The 27,638-nt window shown below is 45.6% G+C and overlaps 1 protein-coding gene across 4 annotated transcripts in view; it reads right to left on the reverse strand.

Annotated features, from left to right (window-relative positions):
* The window catches only part of HMCN1 (hemicentin 1), a 451,947-nt gene that overhangs the window by 150,224 nt on the left and 274,085 nt on the right, over nucleotides 1–27,638 (reverse strand). For all 4 annotated transcript variants that reach the window (XR_013624351.1, XM_078783554.1, XM_078783553.1 and 1 more), the window contains 7 exons: nucleotides 24,910–25,021; nucleotides 13,004–13,200; nucleotides 12,630–12,711; nucleotides 8,930–9,066; nucleotides 5,200–5,341; nucleotides 3,364–3,508; nucleotides 2,338–2,465 (listed from right to left, as the gene is read on the reverse strand). Coding sequence is in view for 3 of the 4 variants with exons in the window: in XM_078783554.1 (XP_078639680.1) it covers nucleotides 2,338–2,465; nucleotides 3,364–3,508; nucleotides 5,200–5,341; nucleotides 8,930–9,066; nucleotides 12,630–12,711; nucleotides 13,004–13,200; nucleotides 24,910–25,021 (943 nt within the window). In the remaining variant the exon portion in view is untranslated. The remainder of the gene's footprint in view (nucleotides 1–2,337; nucleotides 2,466–3,363; nucleotides 3,509–5,199; nucleotides 5,342–8,929; nucleotides 9,067–12,629; nucleotides 12,712–13,003; nucleotides 13,201–24,909; nucleotides 25,022–27,638) is intronic.

A 27,638-nucleotide genomic window follows, 5' to 3' on the forward strand; every position in this document is an offset into this window, starting at 1 on the left:
GGGTTTATGATTAGGCCATGCTGGCCCAGGCGTTCGAAAAGCGTGCGGAGGTGGAGCAGGTGCTCCTCCCGAGACGCGCTCGCGACTAGGATGTCGTCCAGGTAGACAAAGAGGAAAGGTAAGTCGTGCAAGACGCTGTCCATAAGCCGTTGGAACGCCTGAGCCGCATTCTTCAACCCGAAAGGCATTCTCAGGAACTCGAAGAGGCCGAAAGGGGTGATGACGGCCGTCTTCGGGACATCGTCCGGTTGGACAGGGACCTGGTGGTAGCCCCGGATGAGGTCCACCTTGGAAAACACAGTCGTGTTTGCCAACCGGGCGGAAAAGTCCTGGATATGCGGGACCGGGTAGCGGTCGGGGGTGGTGGCATCATTGAGCCGGCGGTAGTCCCCGCACGGCCGCCATCCTCCGCCGGGCTTCGGCACAATGTGCAGAGGAGAAGCCCAAGCGCTGTTGGAGCGCCGTACGATCCCCAGCCGCTCCAGCGTGGCGAACTCCGCTTTCGCCACCGCGAGCTTCGTGGGTTCGAGTCGGCATGCCCGGGCATAGACCGGCGGCCCGACCGTGGGTATATTGTGCTCCACCCCGTGTTTAACGGCCACCGCTGAGAAGGTGGGCCGCGTGAGGGTCGGGAAACTAGCGAGGAGGCGGGTAAAGTCATCCGCTGGCAGAAGCGTGCAAACTAAACTCGCCGGGACGGAACCTTCCAGCAAGCCGCTTGGCAAGCCGCTCGGTGAGCCGCTCGATGAGCCGCTCAACGAGCCGCTCAGCGAACAAGCGAGCGAGCTGAAGGTTTCGGCCTGGACGAGCCGCCTGCGCTTCACGTCGACCAACAGCCCATTCGCACATAGGAAGTCCGCACCGAGCAGTGCCATTGGCACGCTGGCGGTCACGAACGACCATTGAAAGCGCTGCCCTCCGAACCGCAGAGAGGCAACGCTTCCCGAATGTGCGGATGGGTGTACCGTTGGCGGCAAGCAAAGCGGGGCCCGGCCCGCGGTTTGCTTGTCGGACGTGGAGGCGGGGAGAACGCTTACCTGCGCTCCTGTGTCGCAAAGAAAACGGCGCCCGGACAAGGTGTCCATGATGAACAGGAGGCTGCCGGAATGGCCGACGCTCAGGGCCGCTAATGAGCGCTGGCCCGGTCGTTTCCCGACCTGTCAAAAGAGCACGGCGGGCGACACGTTGTAGCCTTGCGGCCGAACCTGGCGTGGTAGTAGCACCAGGTTTGCGGCGGCGGCGGCCGCGGCAGCCGTGGTGTTGGCGGCGGCGGTAGTGGGCGGGGCGCAGCAGCGGCCACGAGGGAAGCCGGGGGCGCTGTCGCCTCTGCCCCGGGATCCACTACGGCAGCACCGTAAACCGACCGCGTGTCGCAGGCCGCGAAAAACTTGTCGGCCTCTACGGCCAGGGCGCGGGGTTCCTTTATTTTGGAACCGGGCAGCACGAGGCGTACCTGTGCAGGTAGCTGGCGTAGGAAAAGTGCCCGGAATAAGAAATCCGGGGGCTGGTCACTAAGTAGCGACAGCATAAAATCCATCCGGACGGATGGTCGTGTGTCGCCGAGTTCGGGAAGGTCCAGGAGGCGGTCGGCCCGTTCGATCTCCGTGAGCCCGAACGTGGCGAGCAGGAGACGTTTGAGCGCCTCGTACTTGTTGTCGCCCGGCGGGCGCTGAAGGATGTACACGACTCGGGCGGCAGTGCCGGGCCCGAGGGCGGCGACCACGTGGTAGTACCGGGTCTCGTCCGCCGTTATGCCTCGGAGCTGAAACTGAGCTTCGGCCTGCACGAACCAAACGTCGGCTTGCGCTTCCCAAAACTCCGGGAGTTTAACTGCGACTGCGTTGGTAGCCATGGCGCGTTCGGTGGTCAGCAACGGCTGAACCAATCAGGGTCACCAGTGTGGTGCTGCGCACACACGACTCGATTGCCAGGAGGTAGGCCACAACATGTTGGTATAACAAAGAGTCTTTATTCCAAGCTCGCACTTCAGCACCGCGCGGGCTCGAGCTTAGAGCCCGCATATATATCCCGAGGCCACGCCTAATCCCCGGGCGTGGCCGATCGGTCGATAGCCGGGGCATGCCTTGCAGTTCCCCGCCTGGACGTTCGCGCCACCTGCTGGTGCGCTGAATTCTTGTCCCTCGTGTCCGCCACAATCTATTTATTATTCCAAGATGTATCCAAGCTAAACCATGAACTCGAACAATACAAAACATGAGAACTGCAAATAAGAAATGACATGGGCATTTTCATGAGACAACATATAGCAATTCGATTTTTCGCTGCTTGGTGAAAGACAAACGTACTTGCTCAATCCAGGAAAGCCAGTCTCCTCACCATGCACTCGAAGATCAAAGTGACGTCGCTCGGAACCGGCAGCATTCGCGGCCAAGCAGAGGTATCGTCCAGCGTCGCTCACACCTGCCTCTTGTATCTTGAGGGAGCCATTTGGAAGATATTTGAACCTGAGGAGACGCCAAGATGAACATGACGAGACAGTAATTGCTCTTCCTGCCATTAGCACATGTGGCCTGACATGTGCCTGGTCAAAATTTTGCATACCTTTTCTTTTACCTTTCCACAAGCTAAAAACTCTGTACAAAGTTTAAAACCCTAACTGCACTGCCCTCCAACATTGTTTTCATCAGTAGCCCACAATGGTCCTTGAACATTCACCACCATCAGATAATTCCAGAAAATACCAAGCAGTGTACTTATGTAAACCAGCTACTCTACACATTGTATCAATCTGGGAACAGCTTCATAATCATTACTTATTGCCCTGTTTCCTGAGGTCACATGCGTTCGACCAGAAACTCTTGCTTTGTTACCCTCCCAAATATAAACTTAACCGTCACATCGTTATTCTGCTCTTCCATGAGCCTCGATCATTACCTTGTAAACTAGAACGGCACTCGGTAGAGCGCATGCCTCGCCAGGCCGAACAGTTTATGTTTTCTATCCTACTGATGGGCCGAATCTGGATTCGGACCTGAACCAAAATCGAATCATTTCGTCCTTGTCACAGACCCAACCTCTCCGCAAAATTTTGTCCAAATCCGTCCACAACGTTTTGAGATATCTTGTTCACGGACAAACAGACAAACAAACAGACAGGGGTGAAAACATAACCTCCCCTCCATCCACCTTCGGTGGCGGAGGTAAAAACAAATTTCACAAGCAATGCTCCCATGGTATGTTAACGTGTAAACATTTTGATGGATCTGATTCAAGGTTCACATCGAAATTCTTTCAGTAGCACATGCACCACAGTAAATGACATGTCTGCAGTAAGTAACACACCCAATAGCTCAAACCTTCAGTTCAAATAATGCACTTCTTCGAAAGTTAAATCAGCTTTACCTGTCTTCAGCCTGTGGTAAAGCTGCTCCATCCTTACGCCAGGTGACCCGAGGCACAGGATGGCCGCTCACCACACATTCCAGCTCTACGTCTTGTGCTTCCATGACAGAGAGAGCAGTCGGCCCTGTCACAATACTTGGGACCACTGGGGAAATAGATGGAAAGAGCAACAAGAACACAGCAAGAGAATGATTCAATCTCACAGAGATTTTGATTTTTTAATATGCTTCCCTCGACATACTGTCCTTGATGCCACACACGTACAATATAAAATTGCCATTGGACATTCATACAGACATACATACATTGGACATTTCCCCCCCTCCCATCCCCCCCTGCCCCTTCCCCCTCCCCCCAAGCCCTCTCCCTCCCACAGATCTCCCGATGTCCCTGCTCTCAAATGTTGTACTTGTGTGCTTCCCTCTCTCCCCCCCATCTTGTCTCCCGCTCGCTTTATCTTATGTTTTATGTGTCAGTTTGTCTTTTCATGATTAATGTCAGCTCTTACACGAGCCTCAATGTTGTATACAACAACAACAACAACAACAACAACAAAAAAGCCCGTAATTATAGAAAGCATTATGCTCAAAGCTGAGAGGGACAAGCATGGTGGTCCGAGAGAAACAATGTAATCAACTTTTTGAATGCGTCATGAAAGTAACTTGAAATCTGGCCAGGAACACTTTAAGACTTTAAGCAAGTGTGGAATATGTTTGACTTGATATTTTATCAAAGGATGAACAACAATAAAAGGCAAAATTGCTTTACATGTCTCGAATAGTTCGTTTTAGTGGAACGAACGCTCGTATTTTGCCGGAACGAGCCGCTCTCACCTGAATAACATTTTCGATTTTTGAGCATTTTCACCTTTTTGGGATAAAAAAAAAGGAAACCTCCTATAAAAAGGATTGCTGCCTTTACCCCCATGAAACCCTTACATTTGGTATTGAAACCTTCACTGCAAGGCAGTGGTGGATTTGGATACAGAGTTTCCTTCGCCTAGATGAGCTGCCTACCAAGGTTAACGAGACCCATCTGCCCAAAGCAACTGGATTTAAGGTGCCAGTGATTTGCCTTTCACCTCTCCATCCATTAGTGAAAAAATGTCATTCTTCCCTCCGGGTCTTCAAGACAGCGGTTCACCACCATCCCCCATCTAAATCCATGATCTTTTCTACACCCGTTAAACATCCCACACCCCTCCCCAAGATTTTGCTTATGTATCCATCTGGTCCACCCCTCGTGTTCTTCCCTAACCATCATCTTACCTGCCTCTTTTGTTTGTCTGTCTCCATGTACCAATTGTACCATGTCTCCATGCACTGCTATTGGCATTTCTTCTTTTCCTGCTATTCCATTTCATGTTGTTCTTTATTTCATGTTATTTTCATGTTATTTTCTGCATTTATGTTCTTTTCCTGCCATTCCATTTATGTTGTGAGCTGATTTGTTCTGTCCTAGTTCTTCCACGAGTCTTGACAATGTGGTAAACATCCTCCTACCCCCCCCCGCCCCCTCCCCCCACCCGTCCACCTCCCCCCACACACACTTTCGACCACTGAAAAGACAATCATATGTCGAATAATACTCATAGATAAGCAATCATAAGCATATAGTCATAATCATAAGATAAGCAGGCGACCACAAAACCCGCCATCATAATAATTTGATACATCAAATAAATACAATAAACATTGAAAATCCCTAAAAATCAAAAATAATAAAAAGTGTGAAAAAACTTTCCCTGAATAAAAGCAAAGAAATTTTGCAGTTTGTGTTTGCTCAACATGGTTTGTCTGTTAACATAGATTTTTTTCATGTACACCCTCTGCTTACCATGAACGACAACAAAGAAGTCGCGGGTAGACTGTCCTGCCACGTTGGTTGAGACACATGTGTAGCGTGCTGTATCAGCTGGTTCTGCATTGTTAATTTGGAGGTAGCGACCACCAGAGAGCATCCGCAGTCGAGGGGTGGCCTGCGGCATTGAGACATTAGTCAGCTAGATAGTTGGGGCTGCGAATAATTTCCTACTTAATTATAAGGATCACGTGACCAAAAAAACCAAACAAAGGCCGATAGGGCAGGGACCCTCAACCTCGGGATTGTGGTTGTGAAGATAAATAAAATGGGTGGCTTTATTATTGTGCACAGCTCCTTTCCTATTCCATCTCCATGCGCTGCAAGACATCATCGCCGGGCACCGAAGGGGGCCGGGCGATGACGCGTGCCAAAAGGAAGTACTCAGTTTTCACTTCGTTTATTTATTTCTTGTTTTCTCGTTTGTTTGTCCGGGTGATATCTCAGCAATCCTTTGAGCTAGGAAGGTGAAATTTGGACACAATAGTGACCGATGGAATTGGCTATGAGGTATTTTTGATTTATTGACAGGTCAATTAATCGATTACGTACTTAATTTTTTTGATTAATCAATTAATTTTCAAAAAGTTACAGATTCGGATGAAGCAGCAGTGGTGGTTTTAGTTATGCCATTAGCCAATGGCTAAAAAAAATAATTATTTTACGATTATTAGTTCTTTATTTTAATTACACAATAAATCAATCAATTACTGACTAATCAATTAATTGCTTAATTATTTTATTTTTTTGATTAATTAATTAATTTTCAAAAAGTTACAGATTCGGATGTGGCAGTGGTGGTTTTAAGTATGCCACTAGCCAACTGCTAAAAAAATTAGTTATTTTACGATTAATATTTGTTTATTTTAATTGCACAATTGATCAATTAATCAATCAATTACTGATTAATCAATTAATCGATTAATTATGATATTTTTCGATTAATTACTTAATTAATTTTCAAAAAGTTACAGATTTGGATGAAACAGTGGTGGTTTAGATATGCCACTAGCCAATTGATTAATAATTTAATTACTTTACGATTATTATTTATTTATTTTAGTTATGCAATTAATCAACGAATCAATCAATTATTGTCCACCGCTCCCTCCCAATTCCGGCTTTACGATTATTATTTCTTCATTTTAATTACACAATTAATCAATCAATTGCTGATTAATCAATTAATTGATTAATTATTTTATTTTTTGATGCACTGCAGCATTGCCGGGTGCCAAAGGCAACGCCAAAGGCGCCCCCGCGGTGTCGCTCCCTAGTGGATCTTTTTTATGGGAAAAATGGGAACGTTGAGGTATTGCTGCAAAAAACTTCGTATTCTGCCATTTTGTATTTATTGCATGCAAAGCCATCACCTATGGAGACGCACATCCTCCAGGAAATTCTACCACTAAAACAACTCAGCTGTGTAGTCACACAAGCACTCCAAATAAACTGTTGATAAGGAACACCTGGCTTGGCAAGCGATAGCAAGCTGATTGGTAATGGAGTACGGGGTGTGTTCTGTTAGCAAGCAGCTTGCTATTACTTGCAAAGCCAGCCGTTCAGTATCAACTGCTTTGCTAGCCACTTGTCAAGCAGAACAAGCGATCAAGGTAGGTGCTTGTCAAGTGGAAGGCAAGCTGCTTGCTAAAGGACCGCATCCACTTATGTTAGCAAAATGTCTGCCGTAGTCGGATTCAAAATGATTGGTGGCCATTTCTTCAATTCTACTGTCACAGATGTCATTGAAACATACAGTTCATACTTTTACTTCTACTTGTTACTTCTACTTTTCACTTTAATTCTTTAAAATCTACAAACATGCAAAACCCCTTCACCCCCTTCCTAAAATCCACAATATAAGGTCCATACATAAGCTAGGTGGGAGGGGGCGCTCCCCTTTCTGACTTCCCATTTATTTATTTATTTTACTCTTCATATAGTCACCGTCCTCAATTATATAATAAACTAGCAGAAGTACCCGGCGTTGTCGGGAGGGGAGGGAGAGGGGAGGAAGGGAGGAGGCAGGAGGGGAAGGGGAGTGGCTCATGTTTCTGGGTTAAGTGTGATGCCATTCAGGAAGAAGAAGAAGTACTACCAAATTGGTAAACTTCCGGAATTGTTTGATTTATTTGTATTCAAATGTCTGGTAATTGTTTTGTATTTATGTATGCGAATGTGTACTTGTGTATAACTGTCATTAATTTAAGAAGACTTCGGCACTATCGAGCGATTTTTTTTTTAACTCCAAAAAAACGAACTTTTTTTGTTTGTTTGTTTGCCTAGAACACTCCCAGAAACTCACTGATGAACCTCTGAAAGTTTGATGAAGATCCGTTCAGCCATCTCTGAATATAACGCGGACAAACACACAGACAACTCGCGTTTATATATATATATATATAATATATATCTATCTATAATTCCAGTAATCTCTGTGTGTATGTTTGTATGTTTGTATGTTTGTATGTCTGTATGTCTGTGACCGCTGTTTCTCGACAACCACGGGTCCGATATACTTTAAACTTGCCAGGTATATTGCTGGGGACCCGAGGATGTGCCTTTTCAAGGTTTCATATTAATCGGAGAAGTAGTTACCGAGCTATGTCCAAAAAACGATTCAACCAATCAGAGAGCAGCGAGCTATCACGTGTGCCGAACGTGGCGAACAGACTCTGCCTCGGATGGCACATTTGAGAGCGTATTCATTTATTTCACGTTGGAAAACTATGTTGCCGTTAAACTATGTTTTAAAACTAATTAAAACTAATTTGCGATTCATTCGCTTTCCTGCGCGTTTGTGCACGCGATGGCGATTTCTTTACCAAACTCCGCAAGCCGTTCGCTTTGGACCAAACCATTTCATGTAAATAGAGGGGGGGGATTGTCACCGTACTCGCAAGCCGTTCGCTTTGGACCAAACCATTTCATGTAAATAGAGGGGGGGGATTGTCACCGTACTCGCAAGCCGTTCGCTTTGGACCAAACCATTTCATGTAAATAGAGGGGGGGGGGATATAATTTTAGATATAGATATAGTACGGGCATGCCCTAGTATATATAAATCGGGATTTAAATTTAATTCAAAAATTGATCCAGACGTCTATTCTCTTTCAAATATTCAAACCGACAGAGGTAGTTATGTATCACAGCATCTGTAGAATTTTACCCTTTTACTCAACTCCGTTTCGCTGTTATTTGGTGGAGCAAAAAGTCAATTGAGCTTTATAGATATTTAGATATATGATTGTAAAAAAATACGAGTATATATTTAAAAATATGACTATCGTCACCGCTAACACATTTAATTCATTTGTGGAAGGTTTTCTCACATGAAGATCGCGTAAGCTGAAAACGGCAGCTAGGACAGCATTTGTTCGAGGACAGTACAACAATAGCATTGTTTCTTTGGAGACCGCCATGTTTTTAAGCAGTGACGAGTGCTCCGTTTCGTTTGAGTCCTTGCTTGAGCACTTATGTGCCATCTCTCGGTTGGATGTTAAACTGGGCACACGTCTGCCAGCATTAGTTACGGTGCACAATAAAGATCCCATGGTATCCTTTGCAAAAGGTAGGCGAGCTATCGCTGGCAGTCCAGCCAAATTCCTGCTCCAACCTGAAGGAGGCACTGCATCAGTGGCACATCTGAACAACCAGCAAATTATGCTACCACAGCCATGCGCTGCATATGAAAGAAGAATCTCACCTCAAGGTGATGCCCATTCTTTTTCCAGAGTAAGGTGGGTGGTGGAACAGCCTCGGATTTGCATTCCAATGTAAGTTGTCCATGTCTGAGGACCGTCAACTCGCGATGGACGCTGCCTCCAGAGATGTTGGGAGGGACTATTTGAAAGGGAGGTACTCAGCACAATCCTCCAGTGTGACTATCTTTATAAACATCAAGTTATATAAATGGTAATAATATATTTAAGGGTACCATAACAGTTACTTTTTGAAGTAAATAGTTTGTTATAGATTATGTTTAATACTTAGGGTCAACTATTTATTATGTATACATGGGGGCTAACTTACATAAATACCATTTCACATTTTTCACCATTTTGTAATGCAGGTATCAAGAAAATCACGATTATTTAAAAAAAAAGTTATTTTAAAATAATCCAACAATCCGTGTTTTAATGTGCAGACTATGTAGAAAATGCCTCAAGTGAATACTGAACACGGGGTCCTCGCTATACAGATACGTTCCAGAAAAGTTAGACTTTTAATGAAACGACGGATAGCGGGGAATTTTTCCCCATAAGGATTAATGTAATTAAGTGGGATGCATTCCAACATTTAGTTTACGTCTTATACAAACAACACTGAATAAGCCAAGCAATAAAAATACATATGAAGCACACAAAACAGGAAGAAATCCAAGAAATTAAACAATTAAAAAAATCCAAACACCTTTTTATCTTACTTACCCTATCTTTTAACTATTTAATTAATGATAATTTTGAGGTCTTACAACTTGAAAATCTTTAATCTACAATCGTCTCTGGCAAGTTGCATGCATTAGTCATTCGCCCCCTAAATTATCCTTCCCATTAGGCCACGTGGTTTCCCCCACGGACCCAGGCTCCAGCCTTTGTGCCAGCACACGCACTCGTGCCGTGAAACCCAACACTCGTGCTGTGTCCACAAGGAACTTTACGAAGAGCTCCGGCGGTCGCCACTCACACTAGGGCCGTCAAGCCCACTTCAGCCGTTCCTGCATCATGGGCCGCCGTGTTACCCGAGCAGCACGACTTGCAAAGCCGCACGTCATGCCATGGCATCTGCATGGCCCTCATCGGCGTTCTTTTAAATAGTTTGAACAGTCGTCGGTGGCAAACCAAGATAGCGAGCAATATCACCTGATCGTTCAACCATTCTTATTTTGTTTCACTATTGCGTTCTTATGTGCAGGTTCAATATTTTCGTAACCACTTAGTTTACCACTCATTGTTCAACAATTACTGTGGTAAAGCACACAAAGATATTTAAAAAAAAAATACAGTACAGTACAGCATGCAGTGGCGTTAAGTCCAACAATGCACAGCATGAGATAAGAATACGAGAGGGAGACAACGCAGTGCATTGTGGGTTGAAACGGTGGGAAACTGGTATGCAAAACATTGTGGGGATAGGATGCCAAGTAACTGGTCTTCCGTCCAATGGACGTTAGTGCAGGGAAGTGTAGGATGTACAATGAAAATGTTCCTCAGTAACTTATGGAATGGTATGCGAAACAACGGATAGCAGGTAGACTTATAGCGGGGACCTCCTGTACAAAGCTGTAAAGTATCCCATGTAGCATACATGCACGGAATAGATTGTGAGACTCTTACATGATTCACATATGACAGTCAATGCATATTGAAAAGCAATAAATAAAGTACATAAACAGACATTCTCAGCTTTAAATAAGGATAAACCTCCGGCTATGGTCACATTGTAAAAAATATCCCACAGAAGACTACAAGATCTGCTTTGTGTGGCATCTGCACAAATAGTCAGGTTCACTATGTTTTTTCGTTCAAAATTTTGGTAGATTAGCAAAACTATACATTTTTGGAATATTCAGAGCATGAGGAATCCAAAAATTAATGTTTACATTTGCGTAGACACCTTTGCGTAAATGACCCTCAGGACAGTGATGAAGATCTGTAAAAGCATATTCCTGAAAGTATAGACCTCGTAGATCCTGTGTATAGGACTTATAGTTCAATCTGATACTACCTATAACTTCCTATAACAACCTATAACTTCAAAGGACTTGCAATATCATGTATTATGTAATACAGTTATATCACAAATATAAAGACAATGGTTTTCAATTACCTTTGTTTGTTGCTTTTCTATAATCCCGAGCACTATTTTGAGGCCTTTATTGGATTCCTTGATCCAGAAAACATAGGATTAGCATATTTAATTAAGTCTCTAGGTTGACTAGAAGCCGAGATCGCGCAAAATATGTATTTTATGGCGGCCATTTTCAAAATCCAAAATGGCGGCCATGCAGGTGTCTGTGCAAATGCCAACATTGATTTTCGGATTCTCCATGCTCTGAAGATTCCAAAAATGTACAGGTTTGCTAATCTCACAAAATTTTGAAAGAAATTATATTTGTTAACATAGTGAACCTGACTGTCTTCATCACTGTCCTGAGTGTCATTTTCGCAAAGGTGTCTACGCAAATGTAAACATTAATTTTTGGATTCCTCATGCTCTGAATATTCCAAAAATGTATAGTTTTGCTAATCTACCAAAATTTTGAACGAAATTATATTTGTTAACATAGTGAACCTGACTATCTTCATCACTGTCCTGAGTGTCATTTTCGCAAAGGTGTCTACGCAAATGTAAACATTAATTTTTGGATTCCTCATGCTCTGAATATTCCAAAAATGTATAGTTTTGCTAATCTACCAAAATTTTGAACGAAATTATATTTGTTAACATAGTGAACCTGACTATCTTCATCACTGTCCTGAGTGTCATTTTCGCAAAGGTGTCTACGCAAATGTAAACATTAATTTTTGGATTCCTCATGCTCTGAATATTCCAAAAATGTATAGTTTTGCTAATCTACCAAAATTTTGAACGAAATTATATTTGTTAACATAGTGAACCTGACTGTTTAAAGATGAGGATGGAAATACCATGGCCATCAACTCTGAGCACTACATTAAAGAGCTGAATGAATTGTCGGATGCTATTGGTCACAGGAGAAGCTTTCAAAGAGAAGAAGAATTGTTTCAGCAGGATAGGGCAACCCCTCACCCTACAAATGAGTCCCCGTGAGTGGGTGACAAGCCCTTCGGTGAGACGGTGAATGGCCCACGCTTCGGCGGCGAATGGTCTCCACATTCCCCTGATCTGAGCCCACTAGATTTATATCTGTGGGGATATCTCAAAGAGAATGTGTACGAGGATACCCCAATAAGCATCTTTGAGCTGAAACAAACAATCACAGAGAAAATTAGGTCCATCCCACTTGGCGAATGTCGGCGCGTAATCAACGACTTCGTCCGTCGTGTTCAAATCTGTATTCAACGTGGAAGTGGATATTTGGAGCATGTGATCGACGGAGTGTCAAACTACAATCTTACAAGTTACGGTTTTGATATTTGGTATACCTTTGTCACACAAAATGGAGCACATATTCCTGAAGTTTCATGTAATTCAGAATAAAAAGGAATGCACTGATTACCTCTGCCACTGAAGGTGGATGGATGTTATGTTTTTGTAGATGTTTATGTGGTTTATTTTCTTCGCACACCATGTATTAACACTGATCACATATTAGTATGTAAACTTTTTCTCTTTAAAGGCAGATTTGTTAAATACGGTTACCTTGCACTTTATAGTCTAATCTTTTGCCTTACGGTTCACATCGTAATCTCGGTTGGACTGACCGTGGACTCGAATCAAGAACTCTTTATCATCGTCACCAGCTGTACTGGAGGCGAGGCAGGTGTATCGACCGTTATCTTCAACCTGGACAACAGACCGTATCATGAAAAAAAACTCCAAGTGTTCGGGGGGCTCCAGAATAATAATCCATTGTTTCCAAAACGAAACGAACGCTGAGCCAGGGTGATACATCATTTTGGGTTTAAAAGATTTAGCAAATCAGGAAATTTAAGGTCACACCTCATCGAGTATAACTTGTGCCTGATAGACCAATCCGTGAAGTCTGTTGGAAGCTCCATATCAATGAGGTTCACATTTGTCTTGAAAGCTTTCAACATTTAGTGTTGCAAGATGAAAGGAATGAATCGGGCCTCACCTGTGCGGTGGCAATGTGAAGCTGCTGCCCCTCCTTTACCACCTGCAGTCTCTTAGCTCTTGGCAACGGCCGTCCGTTCTTGAGCCAAGTAAGTGTTGGGGGAGGAACACCATTTGCAATGCATTCCAGCTCGATAGGGTCTCCTGTCACCACTGAAAGTTCTGCAGAGCCATCCTTTCTGTTGATTAGTGGTGGTTCTAGGAAAAATGGAAAGGTTGTTGTGAAGAAGAGTTGATTTCAGCTTTTTTTTTTGCATGATGCACATGTTCAAAATATTATGAGGGCTGTGATTGAAGCTCTGTGATTTGAGATTTTATTTAATCAACATATGATTGATTATACACTGTAAATTAATTCATCATTACGCATAGATTTTTTTCCTGGTTATGAAATCTTAAAATAATAGTATAACTAAACAAAGCATGTAATATGCCTCAAAATCTGGAGCTTTTTGGCTGAAAATTCAAATGAATGGTCGACTTGGCCTACTGCTCCAAAACTTGCCCATTGTGTTGAATGTGAATAAAACATAAAAGGAGCATATTTTCTCAAACCTCTTAAATTGATTTCATTCATCCCAATTATCTCCTGAACAAATGTAATAACTGTCCACATTGGATCTTCTCTCAATAAATAAACCAGAATGCCTGTAACACTCAATTCCCAAGATTGTCCATGTGGACAACAATTCCCAATCATCAATATGACTGTGGTTTTATATTTAGAGTCTCAGGCACATCAAGGAGATTGCACATAAATCACGTGCAAGGCCAATAACATGTTCACGTAAATTACAAGGACTTCCTAAATAATGGAAAAATTAACACGGTTAATGGGATTTGAACCTGGTATACAAGCATCATGAACTGTGGGTTAATATGGGGATGCGAAATATGGGGATGCGGATGCGAAATATGGGAAATATGTTAATATGGGGATGCGAAAAGAGGTAAACTGAGAAATTAAAAAAATTATTACCCATAACCTGATTAATATGGGTAAGTACAACTGACTGTTAAAGTTATAGCTTATAGGTTTAAGGCAATTCTCAAAAAAAAATTGGAGACAAAACGTGTTCAAAAAGCTACACGAATGAGATACTCGCATGAATCCAAGAAGCATCAGTTCTTTTTTCAATTCGTATGCATTTATTATAATCATTATGAAAATGTAGAATGTATGTTACAGTATATATATATATGTTACATATATGTTATATATGTTACAGTATATATATATATATGTTACAGTATATATATATATAAACTGTTGGCCATAAAGATGGAATTTTTTTTTTTCAACAAATTTTCATAGCATCATTATTTCAATCTAAATTACCATTGGCATTTATGGTGCATATAACCACTTTTCTTTATTATTCTGTCTCTTACGCACATTTGACAGTGATTTTTTAAATTATCAGTCCTAATCGGTTGGTGTCTTGAGCGTAAAACGACAATGACGACAATAGACAGTAAATGAAGGATCATGACACATTTCTTTTTAATCTCTGTCAGTTTTCCAGATAACATTTTTTGGGGTGATTTCATGGATCAATTTGCATCACAGTAGAGTCCTTGTTGTTACTCAGTCACTAATAGCGGGTATGTCCACCCCTGGCACGAATCAGGGCGTGCAGACGTCGTGGCATGCTGTCCACTAGCTTGTTGACGACGTCAACAGGCATTGCATCCCATTTTTCCCTCAGAGCGTCGGCCAAAGCCTGCAAAGTTTGAGGAATAACATCTCTGTCGTTGATGGCTCGGCCTAGGGCATCCCATATATGCTCTATGGGGCTCATATCCGGCGAGCAAGCTGGCCATGGCAACTGCTCCACACCCTCTGCCTCAAGGAATTCCCTTACTGCAGCGGCCCTGTGCGGTCTAGCGTTGTCGTCCTGCAGTCGGAAATTGTGTCCATACACTCGTCTTGCATGTGGAAGGCAGTGGTACTCCAAGATATCCCGGTACACGACGGCGTTGACGTTTCCGTCCGGAACCACCAGTGGCGATTTCCCTCCATAATGGATGCCGGCCCATATCACTGAGCCGCCACCACCTTGAGTCGTCTCGTGGATGCAGTCATCACGAAGGTTCTCCCCGGGTAATCGACGAACTCGTTGTCTCCCATCTGTACGGTCAAGGATGTAGCGGCTCTCGTCCGTGAAGACAAAATGTCGCCAGTGTCCAGGATGAAGCCTTCTGTGCTCCCTAGCCCAGCGAAGACGAGCAACTCTGTGGCGAACAGCCAGGCGTGGACATTTAGTTAACCGTCGTGCTCGGTAACCATGTTGGAGCAATCTCCGATTAACGGTTGACCGAGAAACGTGGATCCCATGATGTCTCCTCCACAAGCGACGAAGACGACTCGTCGGCATTTTCCGGTTTCTGCGGCAGAGATTCAACAGTTGGCGATCATCTCGTCTCGTGGTCAATCTTGGACGTCCTGGAGGTTTCCGCGGCCGCACATTCCCCGCCTCACGTTGACGTTTCAGGATCTTACAGACTGTACTCTGTGATATCCCGACGACATCTGCGATATCACTCTGTTTGTAGCCCTCCTGCCGCAGTGCTACCACTCTCTCGCGTATTGCTGGTTCCGTTGGACCAGGCATAGCCCAGGGAACGTCTCTACCGATTTTTCTTGCAAACGGTACAAGGAACTCGAAAAAAAACCAGCCTCGTTTAACACAGTGTTGAATCGGGGAAAGGGACAGAATATCACATGCATGGGCTTTTATAGTCCCTAACAAAAAAAATTATTACGTAATACACATTTTTTCAATGTTATCATATCACCTGTGTAATGGGGAAACGTTATGTAATCACTCAAATACCCTTTTGTTTACACGTAGACTGTCAAATACCAAAGAAACTGTGGAATCATGTCAAAAATATTTTATTCAATCTTTATGGCCAACAGTGTGTGTGTGTGTGTGTGTGTGTGTGTGTGTGTGTGTGTGTGTGTGTGTGTGTGTGTGTGTGTGTATGTATATATATATATATATATATATATATATATATATATATACATATATATATATATATATATATATATATATATTGTTACGGACACGACTTAGATGTTGCTTGACCGAGCGGAATGGCCGCCGTGTTCGCACAAGTTACCCGATTACACTCGAACGTTGGCCGAATCACGCTACGCTAGATCAATGAAGGAAAGGACACAACGGCTGGGTTAAATGACACGACACCAGGGGTACAGTTCTCAAGACCTCCGGAGGAGGATATAATATGGTTATGCAGAACGTTTAGATTACACGGCACAGAGGTACAGCACAGAAAGATGGGCACTTATACATGGTCTTATCTTAGCCCCGACAGACCACAGACAAACGGGACAAGACTGACTCACACAGGGATTGCTGGCAAGGAAGGGCAGGCAGTCGATGGCTCAAGGTGCACCTTGGCTCAGGGGCAGAATCGACCCGGTCCGGTCCAGAGAGGCGGGAGGTATCTCTCAGCGCTAGGAGGTGGCGTCCTTTCTTCTTCGTAGCTGAGGCGCATCTGACGTCACCTCCGTCTTCCTGCGCATGCCCAGCGGGGAGTGACACGCCCTCGGCTCGTTAGCTCCGCCCCAGATGGAATCGGTCCGCCGCTTCTTATTGGGTGCGGGGGGTTACCGGGCTCCGCCCTTGACGAGGAGCTGACAGTGAGCCCCTGTGTGGTAACCCCGTCGGAGCACATGGTCAATGGCGGCTAACCAAGCCGGAGTGAGGACGCACACTCCCCGCGCCGCCGCCGCGCCGCCCCCGCTGTTGTTGTTGTTGGTGTTGTTATTCCATGAGGAAGAGATGCGGGGAGGTATTGGGAGGTCCTAAACTTACTAACGGTGCCATACAATCACATTCTGGTGCAACGAAGAGTCAGAATTAATGGAAACGAGTCCTTAACTGACATAGACTAAGAATAACTAGCAAGACGTCCTATAGTTGTCTACGTGAGATGCGGTGAACCTGGGCACGACATTTAATGGGGGAAAAAGGGGAAGGTCGGGGCTACAGAGTGTTGTTTACAGACAATGGGACTAGGGAATGGGGGATTGGGGATAGTTGGGGAGTATTGGGGAAATAGGGGAATATTTACAAGCGGATATGGATGGAGGCCAAATCCCATATCCGCAACATTGCACCCTTCTCTACCTCGGGGCGTCCCGACCCGATAAATTTTTACCTACGTTAGTGTGGCACTCAGATGTAGTTCCCTCTACTATTAACTCAACCCTGAGTGCGACAGTTTTACAGATGTTCACAAATGAGTAAATATGTCCCCCTGCGACGTTGCACCCTTCTCCTCACAGAAACACACAGACAGGATAACCGAATCGCGGAAAGAATCCTCAAACTAAACATACAGCCGGTAGGGAGCATTATTTACACAAGACTACACTGATATTTACACTACGATCCAGGACCTGTTTTTGGAGGAACACATGCAGATGTTATGCATAGAGAGAGCACGCATGCCAGCATCGATACACCAACCCACGAGTGCTCTGTGGCCTTACGGCCTTTAATAATGTGCAGAGCACCCCATCCAAGCACCAACAGCACCACCCCATAACACAGTCAGCACCATCCGGTGCACCAATAAAGTGTTCAACAATCACCGGTGGTGTCGCAGCCGGCCGATGTTCTGCCGCTGGTCTTGCCTTCTTGAAGCACTTGGCCTTCTAGCTTCCTTAAAAAATAAAGAAAGGCGCCAACCGCGTCCATTTCTATATTGTGGCCGCCAGGGGGCCAACTAAAAGTGGTTCACCTGTATGGCATAGGTGCCACGTTGACCCATAGGTCCATCGACGGGTGGTGCTTGGCCGCAAAAGACTGCGGTCCATGGTGGGCAGCCACAAAAATTGCGGTCCATATGGTGTATCGATCCCGGCAGCAAGCAGCGAAAGTGCAGGCCCACAACTGCGGAGCCAGCACCTCTCTCTCCTCTCTCTCTGCCCCAAAGCCAGATCCTCGGAGGTGGGAGACAAAAGAAGAAGACAAGTGAGTAAGGTGGTAAGGGCGCAAAAGTGCACGCAATACAAGATGATGCACACTGGGGGCACATGGGAACCAGGTGAGACAGGTACGTTCCTACCGTACGCCCCCCCCCCCCACCAGGTAACCTACATTGCCCCTCCCTTACCCCTTACTGTATCCACAAAACACAACACTACCCATAAACATCGACTTTACAAATCGACAAACGTCCCTACTGTCTTCCCCGTTCCTCCCATAAACCAAATTCGTCTTCTCTCCCTCCTAACCAATCAAATTTGCCATTTCCAACTCTCATCAAAATTTTCCATCTCCAACTCAACATCAAAATTTGCCATCACCAATTCATCATCAGTCCCTCCTAAGGAGGGAGAGATGGAATCACCCCAATGTCTCATCCACGTCGTGATGCGTCTCACCAATCCAACAGCAATTCTCATTTCCTGCAACACAGAACAAAGAAAACACAGGTGTGGAGTCATCATCATCACCTCAGGTAAGTGGCTGCGTATGGTGCGACAGGTTCATCAATCCTAACTATTTCCTAAATGACTTTAACAACTTTACATTACCCGGGGTCTTTCCCTGCCAATCCATTGGCCAACTTACACGATGGGTTCTAAAAACCAATTCCCATTGACCAAACTGTGGTGCTTTTCAATTTGGGGTCTCACTCCCCCGATTCATCTCCCGGTGCCTTCGCACAATTTCTGGGCTGCGACGTGTAGCTCTCCCAGCAGGTCTACCCACCTGCACACCTCCACCACTGCAGTTGCCTCCGAGCTTACCTGCTCCTTACCCTAACCTAACTACCTGGGGAAGGCCCTCTGGCGCTCTCACCACTCGGTGCCCTCTCTGGCACTGGGCTACCCGGGTCCGTCCTCCGGATCCTCGGGCCCCACTGACACTAACGGCTCCCAGAGCCCACCTGCGGCCTCACCTGGCCGACATCCTCACAGTGGTGGAGTGCCCAACCAACTACACACACTAACAGGCTACACGCCCAGCCATTTCCACAACACTAATGCACCCATCCAAATACCATTCTGTCACCCGCACCACAGATGCCAATATCCAACCACAATTTACCTATACCCTCTACCTAACACTTACACTACCCGCCCCGGGTACTCGTGAAAGGGGGTCCACTCTTCCCCCATCCACACCTTCGCACCATGCACACCACTCCGTACCACTTACTCCATGTACTCCACACACCTGTACTTGCACACCTGTGCTCTCATACTTGGTGCCGCCTGCACCCTTCTCTCCACAAGCGCATTCGCGCTGATCCACACACTCACTACTCCACACACTGCTCCACACACCTGTCCAGTTCTCACACAGCATCATCTCATCTAACTACTCCCCTCTGAAACTTGCGCTTCCCAGTCCTCCCTTTAAACTATTGCGCTCCCTTGTCATTATAATCCACACTAATCTACCTGCGTCCCCACTACAGGTATCAGTCACTAACTAACCTTAACGTCACCTAATGTCATCTTCGCTAGATCCCTACAATATAACCTAACCCACCCGGGCTAGTTTTCACTGCCATCCACCCCATAATCTATAGCGCATTTGCCCCATCTGGGAAGGGTGGCAGGGATGCCACCCTTACCCACCGGGCCCATCGCTCATTACCAATTTTGCACATCAAATTTCAACAAATCAAAAATTTGCCACTCACTACCCATCATCTGCCAATCTTTACTGCCAATCCTTTGCCAATCATCAAATTTTGTTTTTCTAATTTCGGGGCCAAAACACTAACCTCATCACACAGTCTACTCACTAATGCCTCTCGGTGCGCCAATTCCTGTCCAAAGCCCGGCTTCGTAAAGCCAAGCCATGAATGCGGGTTGTGTTGTGCCAGCGGCTGGACGCGTCCGGCACTCGGTGCAGGGACGGGGGCTTACCCGGGCCGAGATCCCACGCACCACCCCGGCGTGGAGCCATCCAATGTCCCGATCTCGACCTGCCGGAATGCCTCAACAAAAAGTGGTCGCCATGACGACCCTTCCTATCGGGCTGCCCGCTCCGCCTAGTGGAGCCCGGACGCGGCCGTTCCACGCGAGGCCCAGCGTGGATCGCGCACGGCGGTCCTTTCGAACCCGCCGTGGCTCGGATCCCTGCTGGTTCTCGCGGCACGCGAAGCCCGGCACGCACCGAGGGCCCGCTTCGGCTAAAAGTCGACCTAACCTCTAACCCGGTTACCGTCGATGCCTCACCTGGATGCTTACAAGCATACGCTACCCCTTTCATGCTCATACATCCAACTGTTCCCATGCTCCTCGTCGTACCTTCTCTTACACACCCAGGTACACTCATTCCGCTCACCGACTTGGTCACACACCTGACCACCGAACACCTTGGCACACATTCGTCGCTCGCACACCTCACCAACACACCTCTTCGCGCCCCTCCTCGGTCACTTCCTCTGTGACAATCACAGGTGTGCTCTCACTCGCACACCCAACCACGTGCCTCACTACCAATTCCAGCGTGCATTCCCACTCATGCTCTACCATTCCAGGTGTGCATCCTTCCATTCCAGGTGTACATCCTCGCTCACCTGTCACAACCAACTCACGCTCCTTGTCACTCTCACTACTCTCACCTCCATTCTTGACAGCGCACTCACCCTTACTCCCGACAGCGCACTCTTTCCTCATGCACCTGTCCGTTACACACCTGTCTCGTGCACACTCTTGCGCACACTCTCCCGTCACACCCTCTGTAACACTCACCACAGGCGTGCATTCTTCCTTGCCTTTGACAGCGCACTCTTTCCCCATGCACCTGTCCGTCACACATCTTTCTCGCACACCCTCTCCCGTTACATCCTCTGTAACACTCACCACAGGTGTGCATTCTCCCTTTACACCCTCCGTAACACTCCTCACCACGCGCTTCCATGTGCTCCCTCGCACACGCGCTACGACCGACTCACTCTCGCCAGCACCCTCACTCCTTGGCACGCACTTTTTCCTCACACACCCCAGAGTCGGACTTTCTCGCACACCTCCTTTTTCGCACACCAGACCTGTCGCACACTTCACCAACGGCCTCTCACGAACACCCGGGTCCATCTCGACCCCCAAGCTTCTTAAATCACCTGGCGCATCATATGCACGACCATATTGGTCACCACTTACACCGGGTCCTCTTCCTCTTCGCTTCTCCTCCATCACCTGCGAATCCCTCATCCGGTTAATGAGCACATCATCACGATCCAAACACAGACTTTGGACCAATTCTTTTATCTCCTCTTTTATCTCTTTCTTATCCTCTCTCCGTCGCTTCTTAATTTCGCTCACCCCTTCTTCCACTTCTTCTAATTTCTGCTTCACCTCTTTTATGTCCCGGTACGTCTCCTCAAGCTCGTCCTCTAAGGCTACCTTGACCATTTCCATGTGCGTCCTCACCTGCCGGTCCTTCGTCTCCATTACCTCTATCACCTCGTCCAACCTCGTTGTCAGTCCCTCACGTACCATCTGACATTCCCTCTTCGTCGCTACCAAGTCATTTTTTAGGTCATTTTGTGTCGCTTTTAACCCTCCTATTACCGCTGTGTTCTTCTTTACCTGGTCCGTTAGTTCTTTTTGTCCCTCTGTCAGTTGTTCCACCTCCTGCATCAGGTCCTCTATGCCCCCTTGTAACTTTACAGTCCCCTTTCTCACCTCCTTCTCCATGCGCTTCTTACAGTGCCTCACCTCCTCGCGCACTCCTCCGACCTCCTCACTCACACCTCTTCTGATCTCTTCTCCCATCACTTGCATCTCCTGCCCAGATGCCACCCTCATCTGCTCCATTTCCTCCCTGTGAGCATCCAGTTTGGTTTCTACCCCCATTCTGACCCCCTCTATCTGCTGCCCCATTTGTTTAACTTCCCTTTCTGCTTGGTCCCTCATGTCCCTCAATTTGCCTTCCATACTGTTTTCTAACCCCTCTAACCCATTTTTCACTCCCTCTATCTGATTCTCCTGGGCAGCCATTCTGTTTTCTACCCCCATTAACCCATTCTTTACCTCTTTTATCCCATTGTCTAACCCCTCACCGGTACCCCTCGCTTCGTCCCTCATTACCCCCATTTGGTTTCCCATTACCCCCAATTCGTCCCTCATTGCCCCCATACTGTTTTTCATTTCTTCATTATTCTTGTCCATAAGGGCCTTCATTTGCATAAAAAAAGGTTCAAATCCACCGGTGGCGCTACCACGGTCGTGGGCGCGGTCGCCGTGGCCATGTGCGAGGCGCCATTTTGCGCGCCCGTAACCTCGTGCGCGACGACGCCATTTTGCGACCCTGCTACCCTCACTGCTTCGCTCTCCTCATGTCCCTCAATTTGGTCCTGGATCGACCCTGCCTCACTCTCCTCTACCGGAACCCAGCCGTCTTGGTCTGCCATAGCGCGACTTTCAAAATTCGGGTTTTTTTTTTTTTTTTGTAAAACACAATTAAATTTCGCCGTTATAATTTCGAGCGCGTGAAACGCGCTCCGGGACCGATCCCACTTCCCGACACCAATTGTTACGGACACGACTTAGATGTTGCTTGACCGAGCGGAATGGCCGCCGTGTTCGCACAAGTTACCCGATTACACTCGAACGTTGGCCGAATCGCGCTACGCTAGATCAATGAAGGAAAGGACACAACGGCTGGGTTAAATGACACGACACCAGGGGTACAGTTCTCAAGACCTCCGGAGGAGGATATAATATGGTTATGCAGAACGTTTAGATTACACGGCACAGAGGTACAGCACAGAAAGATGGGCACTTATACACGGTCTTATCTTAGCCCCGACAGACCACAGACAAACGGGACAAGACTGACTCACACAGGGATTGCTGGCAAGGAAGGGCAGGCAGTCGATGGCTCAAGGTGCACCTTGGCTCAGGGGCAGAATCGACCCGGTCCGGTCCAGAGAGGCGGGAGGTATCTTTCAACGCTAGGAGGTGGCGTCCTTTCTTCTTCGTAGCTGAGGCGCATCTGACGTCACCTCCGTCTTCCTGCGCATGCCCAGCGGGGAGTGACATGCCCTCGGCTCGTTAGCTCCGCCCCAGATGGAATCGGTCCGCCGCTTCTTATTGGGTGCGGGGGGTTACCGGGCTCCGCCCTTGACGAGGAGCTGACAGTGAGCCCCTGTGTGGTAACCCCGTCGGAGCACATGGTCAATGGCGGCTAACCAAGCCGGAGTGAGGACGCACACTCCCCGCGCCGCCGCCGCGCCGCCCCCGCTGTTGTTGTTGTTGGTGTTGTTATTCCATGAGGAAGAGATGCGGGGAGGTATTGGGAGGTCCTAAACTTACTAACGGTGCCATACAATCACATTCTGGTGCAACGAAGAGTCAGAATTAATGGAAACGAGTCCTTAACTGACATAGACTAAGAATAACTAGCAAGACGTCCTATAGTTGTCTACGTGAGATGCGGTGAACCTGGGCACGACATTTAATGGGGGAAAAAGGGGAAGGTCGGGGCTACAGAGTGTTGTTTACAGACAATGGGACTAGGGAATGGGGGATTGGGGATAGTTGGGGAGTATTGGGGAAATAGGGGAATATTTACAAGCGGATATGGATGGAGGCCAAATCCCATATCCGCAACAATATATATATATATATATATATATCTATATATATATATATATATATATATATATATATATATATATATATATATATATATATATATATATATATATATATATATATATATATACATATATATATATATATATATATACATACTGTATACTGTCATGTTCAGGGTGATTAACAGCCCTGGTGTTGGGCTAGCGGCTAGGGTGCCAGCTTAGGATCCTAGGATTCTGGGTTCGTATCCCGGTTGACTCAGCCTGTCATCCTTCCGAGGTCGGCAAATTGAGTACCAGTTCACTGGTAATTCCCTGTTTGTCGTAAAAAGACGACAAAAAGGGTTGGCGGCAGGAAGGGCATCCGGCCGCAAAACACTGCTTCAAAAAGGGGACCAAAAAAAACAACAACAACCACGGTCCCCGAAAAAGGCCAACCCCCGCTTGCGGGGAAAAATGGCCTCTAAAGGTGTTTTTTTTTTTTTTTTTAAATACAGTCATGTTCAGGGTGATTAACACTGTCTTTGAACGGGTGGACTGACCAGGCTTTATCTCCCTCAGACTGTGTCAATTACATATTGCGGACTTTATGCTCGCGCGCAGGGCTGAGGTCACGTGAACCTTAAAGCATTTATAAAAATAAAAAGGTTTATTTCTGAACATAAAAGCAGAAAAAAATGAATTCAATAATAACTATACACAAAAGGACTCAAGGACTCAAGCACAGACAGGGATAGGGACAAAACGGGGTGACTTATCTCTGGTGGTAGTGGGGGACTGTGAGACATCACTTACATTACATTAGCAGAAACTCCACAATAGGAGCAGGCTGCCTCATTTGCATTAAATAAATAATCGTAAGAAATTAAGCAAGTTGCAGACATAGCTTCAAGGCGATCTTTTATTTTCAGACAGGTTTTTCGGCTAAATAGGCCTTCCTCTCAGTTTACAAGAACAGCAGGCGTGCATGTAAGACATTGGTATGATATTGATACATCAATAAAATACATACAAAATGGACAAATATATCATTAACGGCTGCTCACCTTCCTTAAGTTGAGGAAGATACATATATATATATATATATATATATATATATATATATATATATATATATATATATAAATAAATAAATATATAAATACTCTGATAATTTACTGGTGTAAAGCCAAAGGTATACTCCTTTCTCATGTGAAAATTCACCGGTATGGACCCAAAAGAATACATCTTTCTCATTTGAGAGCTTGCAGATATTTTCTCAGTAAGACCAGCCATTTTTGGCACTGGAGCTCAGGCACTCACCGAGTATCTTTAAAAGGTAGTGCTTGCTGGATTGTCCGGCAGGATTACTGAGTGTGCAGCTGTATTGACCTGCATCTTCCATCTCTACATTCCCAAAGAAAAGACTCATGCCCTGAAAAAAATGTAATGAAGCAATTACAAACAACTTCCATAAAAAGTACACTTGAATTGTACACAACATGACACAGATATCTAATAAAAAATTGTGAAGCTCATTTATATTTATAAAAATATGTGAAAGGAAAAGTGGTGGAGTGGTGGTGCATTTATTGGACAGTTTTAGAAGGTGCATCTTGGCTGGACGGAAGGAGATGAAAACAGGTGGTTGTACTCAGGGTATGCATGGGAAGGTCTTCGGGGGTAAAATAAAAATCATAATCCCATTGGTTGAGGGTGGGGGATCCCAATTCTCTTTATTTAAATTTTGAATTCTTTTTTTAATCTCTCTGTAGTGCCTCGGCTTTGGTATCTAAGTATCGAAGTGAAACGTAATATTAAATGATCCCTGATCGCATTCCTTAATGGGTGTATGGAAGTGTTTAGGCCCCCCCCAAAAAACAAAAACAAAAACAAATATATATATATATATATACGTACTGGTATATGCAAAAAAAAATATTTCTTCAAAATGACAACAGGATTAGAATAGCATCAGACAATGCCGAGTACCCCTTCATATAAGATAACTAGCAAAGGTACCCGTCAATGACAGGGGTTCCTAGATGTCTCACCTTTCCTTTGGAGTGTGTATTGGTAAAACCAGGAATTCAGTGTATATATTCAGTGAGCAAATGTCAAAATTGGTGCTGGTAACCTCGACAACTTCGTTCCATTCTACCAGCTAAGATTTTGAATCCATGCTGGTTGTACCTGCGAAGTACTACTCGGGAGTTAAGGTGATATTATGAAAGCTCAGCTGGGAAACGGGTTTAGGCATGTTTTCGGCCTACTGCTTGAAAGAACATCACCAAAGTTCTTTCCATAACAAACGACCACATCCTGGCACCTATCCCTCCCCACATTGTTTCTTCAGCTCCCGACCATCCGCCTCTCTCTATACCCCACATATGTAGCTTTGCTTTCAGCAATTTCCCACATCATTTCATTCTGGTTTCCCATTCGATGATCCACTGACCAGTAGTTTCACTTTCACTTTCCAACATCAGTTTTACTTTGAGATATCAGTTTAGATTCGTCATTACCTTCGCAAAAGCGGAAGGTTATGTTTTGATCGCTGTGTATTTATTTGTATGTCTGTGTGTGTGTGTGTATGTTAATCGCATAACTCAAAAAGTATTCAACCGAATTGCATGAAATTTGGTGGGATGATTGGTTATTATACGGGACACATTTGATTAGATTTTGGGAGCAATCGGGTCAAAGGTCAAGGTCAAGGTCACGAAAAGGTCAAAATCGTATTTTTGTTGTTCTGTTCCCTACACTCCCATGCCAAGTACAGAACAGTAGCTGCGGCGAAGGTATGCGCTCTACCGAGTGCCCGTTCTAGTTGCAACTTGTGTTGCGACACGAATAGTGCACGGAAGAGGTTTTTTGGGGAATTTTTTTGTATACAAGATCGAGGCTCGTGAAAGAGCTAACATTAATCATACCAAAAAGTCAAACCGACACATAAAACACAAAATAAGGGGAGCGGTAGACAAGATGGGGAGAGAGGGGGAAGGACACAAACACAACATTTGAGAGCAGGGACATCGAGAGAAATGAGGGAGGGAGAGGGCTTGGGAGGAGGTGAGAAAGGTAAGAAACATATGAACACTGCAAGGACTTCCAGGAAAGAAGTTGGAATTTCAAAAAAGTGTATCTGGGGTGAATTAGCGGGGGTAGAAAAGATCAAGGTTTTGGATGGGGGAAGATAAGGGATGGTGGTGAACAGCTGTTTTAAAGACCTGGAGGGAGGAATGGGATTGAAGGGAGTGGGGGAGTTTGATCCAGAGGCGGGAGAAAAGGGGAATGAAAGAGTGAAGGTGGGCAGACAGCCTAGATTTTGGCAGTTTAACCATAAGAGGGTTGCAGGCAGATCTTGTGCGACCTGTAGGAATATTAGGGGGACAGACTACAGAGAGAGCTCGGGGAGCAAGGCCGGAGAGGAGTCGGTTGAAGACAGAAAGACCACCAACCTGCCTGGGGTGAGTGAGTGAAAGGCCCTCGGAGTTAGCTTCATCGCAGGAGATTCCAATGATTCTGAAAGCTTTGGCTTCAACAGCGTGAAGCCGAGCTAGGTGTGAGGCAGGAGCACCGGCCCAGAGGGGGGAACAGCATTCCATTGAGCTGCAGATTAAAGCCTTGTATGTGGTGAAAAAATCAAAACCGATTCATCAAAAACATCTAAAACCGATTTTGGGAGTAAAAGCTTTTGAATTTTCTAAGGGGTCTAAAGTGTTTTTAGGGTCATAAAGGGGACTAAAGTGTTTAAAGAATCAAGATCCTAAAAAAGGCCTTACGGGGTCCAAAGGCATCATAGGATGAAAGAGCAAAAGGCGTCAAAAATGTCGAAATGGTCTTAAATTGTCCAAAGGGTCTGAATTAGTCAATAGGTCTGAAAAATGCCGAAGAGGGTGTATATGTCTCAAAAGGGTTGAAATGGGTATGAAATGGTCTAACGGGTGTAAGAGGTTTAAAGGGTCGAAAGGTATCTAAGGGGTGTAAAGGGTCTACAGGGATCAAAGGGGTCTAAAAGGTGTAAAAGGTTGAAAGAGGTCTAAAGGTGT

This window comes from Myxine glutinosa, chromosome 8 (assembly GCF_964187855.1).
Source record: "Myxine glutinosa chromosome 8, kmMyxGlut1.1, whole genome shotgun sequence".
In the NCBI taxonomy this organism is placed as follows: Eukaryota; Metazoa; Chordata; class Myxini; order Myxiniformes; family Myxinidae; genus Myxine; species Myxine glutinosa.